We start from the raw sequence: 14272 nt of genomic DNA, 5'->3' as shown, positions 1-14272 counted from the left end.
GGAATAACAGAAAGTTAATCAAAGTTAGAAAACAGGTTTTATGCATCCATAAAGACTTTTTTCTAGTATATAAAAAGATGCAACTTGATACAACTTACTTTAAAAGATCAGACATTAAAACATTTTAAAATAATACATTATTTCACATACCTTTGGGAGTGTACATTCCTTGTTGCATAGAACCTCCAGGCTCAAAAACAGGGGCTTTAAAATCAGCTACAGCAGACAGCACGGATTCAAAGCTATAGCTGCCTGGAATAATGCCACTTTTGGGATTGGGGTTTTCTGGAATGTGAGCTCTATGTTAAGAAAACAACACTGACTATTTCAGGAGTAATTTCCTAGCCAGGACACTCAACTTAATTATAGTCATAAAAATCTCTATTAATCCAAAAATACACTTAAAGTGTCATTTTCTGAACCTGGCCACAAGAGGTCTTCATCCGCAGTATTCCCATCTTTGGAATCACGGTTTCCTTGTCTGCCTTGGGAGAACATTTTTTAATTCCACTAAAAACTACTGATTAAATGTTGGGAAGGAAAAAAAATCTACATAATTAACACTTCATCATCATCATCATCATCATCAATCGTATTAATTGAAACTACTGATTAAATGTTGGGAAGAAAAAAAAATCTACATAATTAACACTTCATCATCATCATCATCATCAATTGTATTTATTGAGCGCTTACTGTGTGCAGAGCACTGTACTAAGCGCTTGGGAAGTACAAGTTGGCAACATACAGAGACGGTCCCTACCCAACAGCGGGCTCACAGTCTAGAAGGGGGAGACAGACAACAAAACATATTAACAAAATAAAATAAATAGAATAGTAAATATGTACAAGTAAAATAAATAGAGTAATAAATATGTACAAACATATATACAGGTGCTGTGGGGAGGGGAAGGAGGTAAGGTGGCGGGGGAAGGTGAGGGGGAGGAGGGAGAGGAGAAGGAGGGTGCTCAGTTTGGGAAGGCCTGATATCATCATCATCATCAATCGTATTTATTGAGCGCTTACTATGTGCAGAGCACTGTACTAAGCGCTTGGGAAGTACAAATTGGCAACATATAGAGACAGTCCCTACCCAACAGTGGGCTCACAGTCTAAAATATAATCCTTACATAATCCCAACAAGGTAGTGAATGTGTGAAATGCTTAAAGAGTATTTTGAAAGATAAAGCAGCTTCTAAATAGAGGTTATTTTCAAAAAATTTTTAGTAAAATTTTTACTAGTTATTTTTAGTAACCTTATATTCTTTGATTCACAGTCCCCTTTGGATAACTTTATAGAGGTGATTCTAGTGAAAAACACTGGTTTTATTTGCTTAAAACCAAAGGAAACAGGATACAGTATGATGAAATACGAAAGTTACTCAACAGTGGTCTAAGGGGTTGAGGAAATACCTTACTACCCTGAAATTGCACTTAGTCATTTTAAGTGAAGTGTTATGATATTCAAATGACCACAAATTATCCAATGCAACTGTATAGAAAGGGACAGACTGGCACAAAGAATAGTTAAAAAAAAAAAAAGAAAAGTAGAAAATATTGTTTCCTGAAATCTTCAAGAATCATTTGTTACTATAAATTAAACTAATTACATTGCAACTATTTCTTAGGGCCAGCAATATTGAGAATGACACCAAGTATAAGTAGGTAACATTGTTTCATTGAGCCATTACATTAAGTCCAATATTTATCAAGTATCTTGGAAGTTAACAGTCCACTAAGAGTGTGGCTAAATTGAAATAGGCCAAAGTCTTCAAGCCGCATACCAGGATTTCTTTATACTGCACTACAAAAATTTGAACGTCTTCAAAATATATATAATTTACTTTAAACTAATTCTGGATATATGTACACACTTTCTTCACCCAGACTAGAAGAGAATTTATTGACAATCAATTCCTATAGTTCCAGAATTAGAAAATATTTGAGTGTCCAATTTACATTGCAGCACTGTACCACGAGGGTCACAGGGATACATAAAACACAGTTCCCACCATCAAGAAACTCAGAACATACATCTGAACTGTTTACTTACAAGATCGAGAAATTGGATGGAATGTTTTTAATCATTTAAGTTTTAACCCTAAAAATTTGCTCTCGGTGACCATACATTTTGGGCATTAGAACAGGCTGGGTCCTCTGATGAATGTCCAAATTCAACTGCTGACATTATCCAGAATCTCAATGAAAGCCCGGAGTGATGCTGCAAAAGCTCCTAGACCAGGCCAATAGAAGCCACAAATAAGGAACTATTTCATTCCTGCAGAGAAGGGCAGGAGATGCTGATGATGATGGATAGAGGGGTTGCAGGATGAAGGGCCATAGAATACTCAAAGGAAGAGTAGCAATAAATACCACATTTGACAGAATTTCCCATCCAATCCAGTTTCTCGGTCTCAGAACAAAAACTCATAAAACTATGATATTCATTTTCACACACAATATAGCAGTCGTGACCTACAAATGCAGAGCTAAACCTGAATCGACTTAAGGATATGAGATCCAGCAATGAACTATGTGTCCTGTCATTCATACACAGCTGAGCTACCATCTCCGCTCTGAGGATTTCATCATCTGTCATTCCTAAAGTAATCAAAAATACAATTAGTAATTCAAATATGGTTGTATGATTTACAAAGAATCAATATGCTGTAAAATGCTTAACGCCAATGTAACTGCAGAATCAAATACTCAGAATGCTCCAAAAACTAAATATATCAAATATTAGCGGAGTTTTCCCCAATTCGATTTTTCAGCTCCACATATTGGATAAATACATGAAATATAAACACACTTACAAACCTAATTAGAATTCAAAAGCAGAGGCATTGTTTATTAACCACATCCCCTTCGTTTTGGATTGATGGTATATGTCACTAATTTAAAATCAATCCATTATATTTATTGAGCACTTACTGTGTACAGACAACTGCACTAACTGCTTAGGAGAGTACATTATAACAGAGTTGATAAACATGTTCCTTGCCCACAGCACGTTCCTTGCCATCTGATGTATGGCTTCAGGCATTACTATAAATAAAATTACAGCAACGTAACTAAGTGCTGTGGGACTGAGGGAGGGGTGAATAAAGGCTGCAAATCTCAAGCACTTAGTACAGTGCTCTACCCACAATAAGCGCTCAATAAATACGATTGAATGAATAAATGCCTTGGTAACCAGAAGGGAGTGGGAGAAGAGGAAATGTGAGCACTGTAAGGGAAGGCCTTTTGGAGGAGGTGTGCTTTTAAAAGGATCTGAAGGTACGGAAAGTAATCGTCTGTCCAATATATAGAGAGAGAGGGTTCCAGGCCAGAGGAAGGATGTTGGTGAGAGGTCAGCGGTGAGAAAGATACAAGGTACAGTGAGAAAGTTGGCATTAAAGCAGTGAAAGTGTGCAGGCCGGGTTGTAATAGGAAATCAGGTAAGTAAGGTAGGAGGAGGCAAGGTGATTGAGTGCAATAAAGCCAATAGTAAGGAGTATCTGATGCAAAGGTAGATGACCCACTGAAGGTTCTTGAATATTAAGGAAACATGGACTGAATGGTTTTGGTAGAAAAATGAAGCGAAATATGGACTTGAGTGGGATGAGACAGGCGGCAGGGAAGTCAGCAAGGAGGCTGGTGCGGTAATCAAAGTAGGACAGGATAAGGGTGGGTTTTGGCAACGTTGTGACGGTTGAACCCACAGGATTTGGTGACAGACTGAACATGTGGATTGTATGAGAGAGATGAGATGAGGATAACGCCAAGGTGACGGGCTTTGTGAGACAAGGAGAAGGAACGTGGCTCAGTGGAAAGAGCACGGGCTTTGGAGTCAGAGGTCATGGGTTCAAATCCCTGCTCCACCAATTGTCAGCTGTTTGACTCTGGGCCTGTCACTTCACTTCTCTGTGCCTCAGTTACCTCATCTGGAAAATGAGGATGAAGACCGTGAGCCCCACGTGGGACAATCTGATCACCTTGTAACCTCCCCAGCAGCTTAGAACAGTGCTTTGCACATAGTAAGTGCTTAATAAATGCCATTATTATTATTATTATTAAGGAGGATGATGGCGCTGTCTATGGAGGTGGGAAAGTCAGGGTGAGGAAAGGGTTTGGGTGGGAAGATAAGGAGTAAAACTTGTGAAAAATGAAAATATAAATTATAATTACTTTTACCTAAATGTAAACGAAGACTTAACAAAATTACAAGAAATGTGAGTGCTCCTTCCAACATAGATCTTTCATGCTCAGTATCAAGTACGGTATTTTGATGCTGCGATGCCATTGTCAATAAATCCACCACTTTGAATCTATAGGAGATAAAATTAGAGACAAATTTTTAAAATTAAAAAGTTAAATTAAAAACTTTCACATTAAAAAGTATCCTTTCAAATTTATTGAAAAAGCTTAACCTTACCTTTCAAAAACAGATGAAATAAAATAATCTGGGTCAAGTCTAGAAGCACACACCTTTAAAAAAACAATAACAAAAAGAGAACTCCTTTATACTTCAGCTTTGAATTTTCCTTGTAAAACACAGAATCTTAGATATGGAGCACGTATTTACCTGTAACAAGTAAATATCAGGATCTATCATGGAATTGCAGAAATGTGACTGTACGTAAGTCATAGCCTGCCCTTTGATTTGAAGGCCATTTCTTACCCACATGTTGCTGTGAATTTCAGAAAGGCTTGCCTATTTTTAAAAAAAGACAGGAAAAGTTTAAAAAATGGTGCTGGACTAGTAATCTGAACAACACAAATGATTATTCAACTCAATGAATACCAGCTCCTTGAAACCATGCTCTGGTGCATTGTTGTTCAAAAAGTATATTAAAATTGGGCAGAAATTATCCAAAACACCCTATATAGATTATTGTGTTTCCAAGGAACTAGAAAGCACTGCTTAAAAATGAATTTCTATTAGGTTGAATGGCATTTCATTAAAGTATTGCAAGTAATGCTTCATTGTATTTCCTTGCTATCATGCCAACTAAGAAGAGTACAGGATCACACACTAAGGCTAATATTCTTATCCACTCACTCATAAAAATGAAAACATTAAATATCTTACACATTTATCTGCTAAATACCTTGGAGATTATTTAAAAAGTATTTTTTTCTTTAACAACAACAAAAACTTCATAGTAATTTAATTAGTAGCTCAAACTGGTAACGATATTTTCCAACATTTTATTGTCATAAAACAATAAAAGTAGAAAAATAAAACACTTTAGAAAATTTAATTTAAAACAACACACACTAATTTCTAACTGAAAAAATGGAAGAACCCAGGTCATACCTGAATTTGGAGAGGGTGGATCATTAATTTCATCAACATTTCCTGGTCTGGTAAAATGGAATCTAGATCTAGCTCTTGACACTTCACAGCCTGCAAACAGAATTGTGACAACATTTTCTCACCGATCTTAGTTTACAAAACTCTAGAAAGGTACAGAATATGTACAACAGCAAATCTTACCTTACTTAAAAACATAGCATAATAACGATGTAGTGGCAAATGAAAAGTCACCTGGTTAGGGGCTGGCTGGAATAAAAAGAAAACATTTTCATGCATCACAAAAACACTGGTGCCCAAAATCAAAAAAGTTCAAAAATTTGAAATGGCATTTGTGCTCTTTACCCTGTACTCTGTCATTTTTTGGGAAAATACATAAAGCGAGATTTAATGTACATGAAGAAATTAGGTATGTATAAATGAATGATCTCATTTTAACTCCTGGAATGTGAGTACAATGGGAGACTAGGACTGTGATTGTGCTGAATACCTTGTATTTACCCCAGAACTTAGCACGGTTATAACATCGTTCCGTGTTATAACATATAACACGGAAAATAATTCTTTGGAAAAATATAGTCATAACAAAGACCTTCCCTACATACCTATATACTGCAAATTACAGCTCAGACACACTCGGAATATTATTCTGACTGCTTTGAAGACAGTATAAGGTTTGCTAATCAGCCGTAATAGCATCACCAAGAAAAAAAGCAAACACTCTTATGCAAGTTTTCCAATGAAAATATGCTTTTCATCTCTTACCTGTATATATGTTTGTATATATTTATTACTCTATTTATTTATTTATTTATTTTGCTTGTACATATCTATTCTATTTATTTTATTTTGTTAGTATGTTTGGTTTTGTTCTCTGTCTCCCCCTTTTAGACTGTGAGCCCACTGTTGGGTAGGGACCGTCTCTATATGTTGCCAACTTGTACTTCCCAAGCGCTTAGTACAGTGCTCTGCACACAGTAAGCACTCAATAAATACGATTGATTGATTGATCTCTTATTGCCGCCTATCCATCTCCCATAACCTCACCCATCTCCCACAATTTGCTTTCCCAAATTCCAAGCTCCACCCTATTTTTCAGGACTGTAGCCCATCTCCCTTTTCCATTTGTCTGCTAGCTAATCAATCAGTCAGCTGTATTTATTGAGTCCCTACTATGTGCACTACACTGTTTGGGGGAGTTGGTAGATGCAATCCCTGCTCACAAGGGGCTTACAAGTAAGTCTACAACTAACACTAGGCTGATCATCAGAAACTGAACTCCATCCAGTTGGAAACCCTGGATTCCTGTGTCCCACCTGCTAGAGGCTGGCCCAGCTCACATGTGCACACAATGTATAGTGTGGATCCCAAGCCTCCAGTTTAGAGTGGGCCAAAAACAGACTTGGCTAAATTCAGACAGGGCTAATTCAAGGAAGTGTGACTCTTGCAGACCCACATTTGGGCTATATTTGGGCTTTTATTGGAAGGGGCTCACGGGACTTGGCAAGGGTAGCCACACATGTCCAAGTCCTTGAGGACCTATGTTTCCCTAACGATATTTAACTTCAATAAATACTTACCTCATCTACAAAGTTAATGGCATCAAACCAATCTTGAAGCGCTTCAAGGCAGTATCGAACAACATTTCGTGTGTATTCTTGTGTTTCCTGCAACAAGAAGCGTTTCAGTAATTTGCAGAGAAACCATTTTAAATCCTTGCAAAACTAAGCAATACCAAGATTTTCAAATGAAGCTTAATGTATATCTAAAAAGAGTCAAGAGCATCAGTTAACACTGAAGCAATGGTCATACATCAGAAATTAAAAATGTGCAGCATGAACCTTTTCTTTTCTTAACACTACAATCTAACATTAAGAGGATCCTGGATGCTGCTTTTTGGACACTGAACCCCAGAAAACAATATCTTCATATCTCCTCATGCCCCTGCAGTCTTGGTCTTAAACGAGAAGCAAAAAAGAGAGGTGACAGTATGGCATACTTTCAGATAAGAACAGTGACCATAACAGACCTAAATCATCGCTTTTGGCATATACATACACGTAGAACTTGAAGCCAATCTAAGACATTTATTATGCCCAGACCATAGCACCTTATGGTTCTAAAAATACTGGTGCTTTACAAAATTCAAGAAGGGCATTGCTGTTTTTTCCCCTCTGAATCAAACAAGTGGATAAAGCACAGAGCTGGGAGTCAGAAGGACCTGAGTTCTAATCCAGACTGTCACTTGTCTGTTGTGTGACCTTGGGCAAGTCAAAACTTCTCTGTGCCTCAGTTCCCTCATCTGTAAAATGGATACTAAGACTGGGAGCCCCATGTGGAACATGGACTGTAGCTTACCCTGATTATCTTGTATCAACCCCAGCACTCAGTTACAGTGCCTGGCACATAGGAAACACTTAAATACCATTTTCACAAAGTTATTTTTCTCCCAATCCCAGTGCAATTTTCTGCGTCTAAACAATACTGCAAATCCCAAGAATTCTGTAAATTACCCCAAATTGAGAGAGACAAAGTAACTGATGCCAACTCCCCAGTCTATCTGAAGGGGCAGATCCCTGTCTTTTAATGACCAACAAAAAATTATTCAGATTTGTGAAGCTGATTCCCAATTTAAGTTTTTACCCTACACTTTTGTAGCAATGACAATTAGTCGATAAATTGTCCACTGGAAGCTCTAGAGTTCATTGGCTTCTAACAATTATGTACGTAAGAAAAAGAAAAATTCCTCCTTTAACCTATATCTACCCTAGTGCTTAGGACAGTGACTTGCACATAGTAAGCACTTAAATTCTATTAAAAAAAAAAACACACACCTAAATGATTTAGGAGACAAAGTCTCATTTTACATTATGAATATAATGTAAATATGAAATTACATTACAAGATACATTCCATTAATGCATCCATTACATTACACTAGTGTAATTAAAATATTGTAAAATATAATGTAAATATAAAATATGTAATGTGAATATAAAATTGGCATCTGAAGCAGATTACACAGCAGAACCCTACACTGCCAGAAGAGTACATAAATGTTCCAAACAGTCAGAAGAGGAAATTTGGGCATGAGTTATCCTTAGTGGGTAACACTCAATAATATTTAGTGCTACAAATGAGAAATTTGGAGGGAAACTGTTTCATTCTAGTAATTCCTTTCATTTACTAAACTCACAAATATAGAAACGCTACCAAGTCATGACAACATACAAATGAAATGATGGAATGAAGAATCACTAATGGAATAAAAGCTACTGAGTGCAATGAAAATTAATAAAAAAAAACCCTCCCCAAATATTAAATGTATATAAAAGTGCTATTTTTATTGCAAAATAAACTTCTTTCCTACATCCTTTTCCTTTAACTTACAGGTAGAGCTCTTTGTCAAGATTGGCCATCCGCGTACTATGAAAACCTTCTTTAAACTATGTAAAGAAATATATCTCGTTACTAAAAAGCAGAAACGTGACTAATAAGAGGAAGTTTTGCACCATACCCTAACTTTACAGTGTGACAATAATCCCCACATTGGCTGGGCACAGGCCTCGAGTTCAGCAGCAAATGCAGCATAGTACGTCTGAGACTCAAATTCCACGTGTTCATTAAGTTCTCGCTTGTTTAAGTTCATACCTAAAAAAATTGCAAACTGTAATCAGACTGGGTGGAACAAATGAAATGAACCCACTTGTCTAATTCTTTAAGTCTAATTACCACCACATCACTCAATTATTATGTGCCTGTGGGTTGAACATCACAGAATTTATACAAATAGGCAAATTTGTCTTCAATCTTTTTTTAGATTTAAAATTACCCATGAGTTTCCCATTAAAATATTTATTTCAAGTTTTTTCTTGCTAATTTACCATTCTGAGCTGGAATAGACAGAAAATCTACAAAATTTTAATCAGTAATATGCAGGTGTCATACATTTTGAGAACACATCTAGTTCTACTAAATAAAGGATTTTCATTACTTGGTTTGGACAGAACAGGTGAGAATATTAGGGAACAATTTTCCACAGCATGACTCTATTCTGATACAACATAATTCTTTATATTGTAAGAATTAAAATGTATACCTTGAAAGAATGACACAAAGTTCATCCAAGTAACTAACAAGCCATGATCCTCCAAAAATCTCTTGGCCACACTTTGGTGTGAAAGGATATTAATAAAATCACTAACAAGGGGCCAGTAGGTATTATTCTTTAGTAGTGCTTCTCCACAGTTCACTACCACATGAAGGCTGTTTTCTTCATCTAGAATGAAAAATGAACACTTTTTACAACTAAAATGATATTTATACATGATTCTTTGTTAAAAACACCCATGTTGGGCTAAATCCTGACTTGAACTCCATCAGACTAACTTACATTCAAAATAGCCAAAGATACCCCAGAATCTACATATTTATAAAATCCCCATGAATTAACTGCTTTAGCCCTAGGGCTATATATCCATAGACAGATAGATATCTATTACACACAGATATATATATAGAGAGAGAATTACAAACTGTTAAATAGTTTAAATATATAATTAATATATATATTGATATAATAGTAACTGCTTGAGCCCTAGGGATATATATCCATAGATAGATAGATATCTATTCTTCTATATAAATATCCATAGATCTGTATATCCATATCCTTATCTATCTATGGATACATATCCCTAGGGCTCAAGCAATTAATATTATATCAATATATATTAATTATATATATATATATTTAAACTATTCCACTACAAATTAATAGTTTGTAATTGTATATATATATGTAATTATATATATATATATATATATATATATATATATATATATTACAGTGCTTGGCACATAATAAGCACTTAAGGATATACATAAAAATATATGTGCATGCGTGTACCTAATAAGTACTAAAGATTCAATATATATGCACACACATATGCACACACACATATATTTAAGGTACTTGTTAGGTGCTTACTATGCGTCAAGCACTGTACTAAGAACTGGGGTAGAAAATAAAGATAATCACGTTGGACACAACCTCTGTCCTTCCTGGAGAACACAGTTTAAAGCAGGAGTAGGATTTAATCCCTATTTTACAGATGAGGTGACAGGCACAGAAAAGTTAAGTAACTTGCCCAATGTCACACAGCAGGGAAGTGGCAAAGGCAGGATTAGAACACAAGTTCCTGACTCCTAGGCCCATCCTCTTTCCACTAGACCATGTTGCTTCTACTATGTGTGATTCAAATTTGAACAGATTTAATAAAGGAATCTTTGCCTTACTAAGCCTATTACAGTAGCTTAATTTCAAAATGGTAATGGTAATTTTTCAGTCCTCCATCCCACCCCAGAAGTTACCCTTTGTAGATGAAAGAGTTTAAAGATAAAAGAAAGCTACATTAAAAATTTTGTGTGTGTGCATAAATATATATATATATATATATAATTATTTATCCCCCTCGTCCCCGCGTCCCCCTCGTCTCCCCCTCGTCCCTCTCTCCATCCCCCCCATCTTACCTCCTTCCCTTCCCCACAGCACCTGTATATATGTATATGTTTGTACATATTTATTACTCTATTTATTTATTTATTTATTTTATTTGTGCATATCTATTCTATTTATTTTATTTTGTTAGTATGTTTGGTTTTGTTCTCTGTCTCCCCCTTTTAGACTGTGAGCCCACTGTTGGGTAGGGACTGTCTCTATATGTTGCCAATTTGTACTTCCCAAGCGCTTAGTACAGTGCTCTGCACATAGTAAGCGCTCAATAAATACGATTGATGATGATGATTTTTACGGGAATTCAAGGCTTATTAATGAGTTTGCAGGTGAGATTGGCAAGCTCTGCTGAGAAAAACATAACGCCATGACCAAATTTTGGATTTGGTGGTGGTGGTAGTGGTGGTGGCAATTAAATGTTTGAGAATATGGCCGGATCCAATTGAAGCCACAGAGGAGTGCAGTTGAGATTACAATTATTTAGATTCCAATTTGTTCATGACACTAGTTTTGACACCTCTGTTTCTGTGAAAATGGCCTTGGGCATGCTTAAAGACATCAAATGGTCATGACTAACTGTTCTGAAAATAGCTCCCACCCCATGTTGGGAATAGTGGTTCAGTACTGAATCAGAGAATATGCAGAAATTGGCATTTCAAAAATATTTCCCAAATGATCCTCTCATCTTCCTTGGACACTTAGTACCAAATAGGGTTGTGAATTGCAGGGTCTCCATCTGGAGTGATTTTACAGCAAACATGCAGTCCAGAGAGTAATACTATAGAAATGGCTTAAAGATCCTTTCCTTCACGAAATATCAGTGGATTTTATTGCCCTCTTTTTTCACTACAACAATTTTAATGAAAATAATAATAATGGCATTTATTAAGCGCTTACTATGTGCAAAGCACTGTTCTAAGCGCTGGGGAGGTTACAAGGTGATCAGGTTGTCCCACGGGGAGCTCACAGTCTTCTGTGAAACAGTATTTTTTGTTTTCTGTGTTTTTATGTTAAAAAAACAGTATTTTTATGTTTTCTGCGAAAACAGTATTTATTGCTAATACTCTGGTGTGTTTTTCCACTAAAAATGTGGAAAAAAATAATCCAGTTGCACCACAAGATTTAGCTTCCTTGAAAAGGAAAAAAGTCTATGTTGCTTGAAGGCAGCTACTCTTAAGGGATTTGAATTAGTAGGTCTTTGTAAGTAATATGCTATGATGAGCCAAATGGGTTTTTTTTGACCACGTGCGGAGTCTAAATACAACTTCAAGCCTTAAGCATCAGAAAAAAGCTCATGAAACTCTGAATGCCTCAGGACTACTGAACCGTGGGACTCTTAACTGGCTGCTAATGAGAAGGGCCACTGACAGAGTCGGAGTGAAAAAAAGGGGTAAGAGTGACTTAGGACAAACGTGACAGGGACGAATGCGGGTGGAAACATCAAAGGGACACTGCAGAAAGGTATGTTGCAGAGAAAAAAGGGAGACAGGATCCTGAAAAGGAGGATCAAGAAAGAGATTTCTTGTTGATTAGAGACATCCACCATAAATAAGGGAATCCTGAAAAGGACTGGCACGTATGACATCTCCCTATCACCTGCCTTCCTGGTGTTACTTCTGCCCAAATGAACAGAGGCAAATCAATCAATCGTATTTATTGAGTGCTTACTATGTGCAGAGCACTGTACTAAGCGCTTGGGAAGTACAAGTTGGCAACATATAGCGACAGTCCCTACCCAACAGTGGGCTCACAGTCTAAAAGGGGGAGACAGAGAACAAAACCAAACGTACTAACAAAATAAAATAAAATGCAGCGAAAGGAAGAGAGGACCTGTGTGCTGGGGCAGTCCTGCATTCTGAACTGCCCCGGTTTCACACAATGCTTCCCCCGTCCCTTCCCATAGCAGAAGAGAGGGAGGCACTAGGTCCAGACCCTCAGCAGTAGATCAAATATGATTTCCGCAACAACTGCCACCTGCTCAGCACACCGCTGACTTTAAATATTAGAAGGAATTAAAGAGAGGCTGCATGGTGTGAAAAAGGCATAAAAGCAGGTAACTGTGCAAGATGGCTCTCGATTATAGAACTTAAAAGGACAAAACTTTCCGTAATCAACAATGCAGGGAGCAAGATGACCCATATTAAATATTTACCTTGAAGCTCACTTTTAATAAGGCAACTTTCCATCATGTACAGCAAAACTGTGACCATTATGTCCAGCAGCTGGCATTCTTCTGTTACCTGCCTGGCTAGTTCCTCGTTGCTGAATAGCTGAACACTAATGTGCACAATTCGATTGGACATTGTGTCTGATTCATGGCTTTTCTTCAGGGTTTTCATAATAAAAGCATAATGCTGAACAAAAGTTTTTGTAAAAGCAATCTGTGAAGTCACATAAAGGAGAAAAAATATTATTTAGCTTTTAACTTCCTAAAAGATACACTTTAAAAACAATCCAATATTGAATAGATTAAGCTACTATTATTTTATCATGGTAGTGATCCATCAAAAAGAAAAATACAAGTAACAAAGGTGGCCTCTTCTATAAAATTTACCATGTTAGTGAACAATTTCAAGATTACTGCTTATGGAGAGGTATAGTAACAGCATGTATCACTTTAACCTCAAATCTCTACTATTAAATATATTGATGGTAATAGTATACCTTATCCAGGACTCAATACTGACCATGGTAACCCATAATCCTGAGTTTCTAACATCAGAAAATAGAATAAATACTCTACCAGTAACAGCATAGGTTTTAATTTAACAGTTATAGAAGTAAATCTATTTGATTAATAAAAAAACCTTTTCATACTAAATTCTGAACGTTGTCACAAGCTTGAAATGCTAATTTGAGGACGCTAACCAACTAAAACAAAATATAAGCCATTTTACCTGATGCTCTTAATCTGCACTCTTAAATAAACAAGATAAAGGCAGAATAATTACTTTTGCATAAAACTGCTTCAATTACAAATTATTTAGGCCACAATTCTGCTTAATGTTCTTATACTTTTCTAGACCTGAACACAACAGGATTCAATCCTGAAATGTCCTAAATTAAATGCTAAAATTCAAAAATTTCTCTTGAGATTTTCATTAACATCCAATCATACGGAGCAGGTATATCTACAATGCCAAAGCTACAGAGTTTTGATTTATTCCTAAAACCAAATAAAAATAGTTATCTAGCAAAAGATAAGCAGCGTGGCTCAGTGGAAACAGCAGGGGCTTGGGAGTCAGAGGTCATGGGTTCTAATTCCAGCTCCACCACTTGTCAGCTGTGTGACTTTGGGCAAGTCACTTAACTTCTCTGTGCCTCAGTTACCTCATCTATAAAATAGGGATTAAGACTGTAAGCCCCATGTGGGACAACCTGATCTCCTTTTATCCACCCCAGTGCTTAGAACAGTGCTTCGCACATAGTAAGCACTTAACAAATGCCATTATATTATT

At 36.5% G+C, this 14272-nt stretch overlaps 1 protein-coding gene across 1 annotated transcript in view; it reads right to left on the bottom strand.

Annotated features, from left to right (window-relative positions):
- UBR3 (ubiquitin protein ligase E3 component n-recognin 3) overlaps positions 1-14272 on the bottom strand; it is a 152716-nt gene that overhangs the window by 104878 nt on the left and 33566 nt on the right. The window contains exons 8-18 of the mRNA XM_038750895.1: positions 12967-13195; positions 9399-9578; positions 8817-8950; positions 6880-6966; positions 5483-5548; positions 5303-5392; positions 4568-4696; positions 4418-4470; positions 4177-4310; positions 2516-2601; positions 151-292 (exon numbers count right to left, since the gene is read on the bottom strand). Coding sequence (XP_038606823.1) covers positions 151-292; positions 2516-2601; positions 4177-4310; positions 4418-4470; positions 4568-4696; positions 5303-5392; positions 5483-5548; positions 6880-6966; positions 8817-8950; positions 9399-9578; positions 12967-13195 — 1330 coding nt within the window. The remainder of the gene's footprint in view (positions 1-150; positions 293-2515; positions 2602-4176; positions 4311-4417; positions 4471-4567; positions 4697-5302; positions 5393-5482; positions 5549-6879; positions 6967-8816; positions 8951-9398; positions 9579-12966; positions 13196-14272) is intronic.

Source organism: Tachyglossus aculeatus, chromosome 9 (genome assembly GCF_015852505.1).
Source record: "Tachyglossus aculeatus isolate mTacAcu1 chromosome 9, mTacAcu1.pri, whole genome shotgun sequence".
Taxonomy (NCBI): domain Eukaryota; kingdom Metazoa; phylum Chordata; class Mammalia; order Monotremata; family Tachyglossidae; genus Tachyglossus; species Tachyglossus aculeatus.
This window is presented reverse-complemented; position numbering and strand designations above follow the sequence as displayed.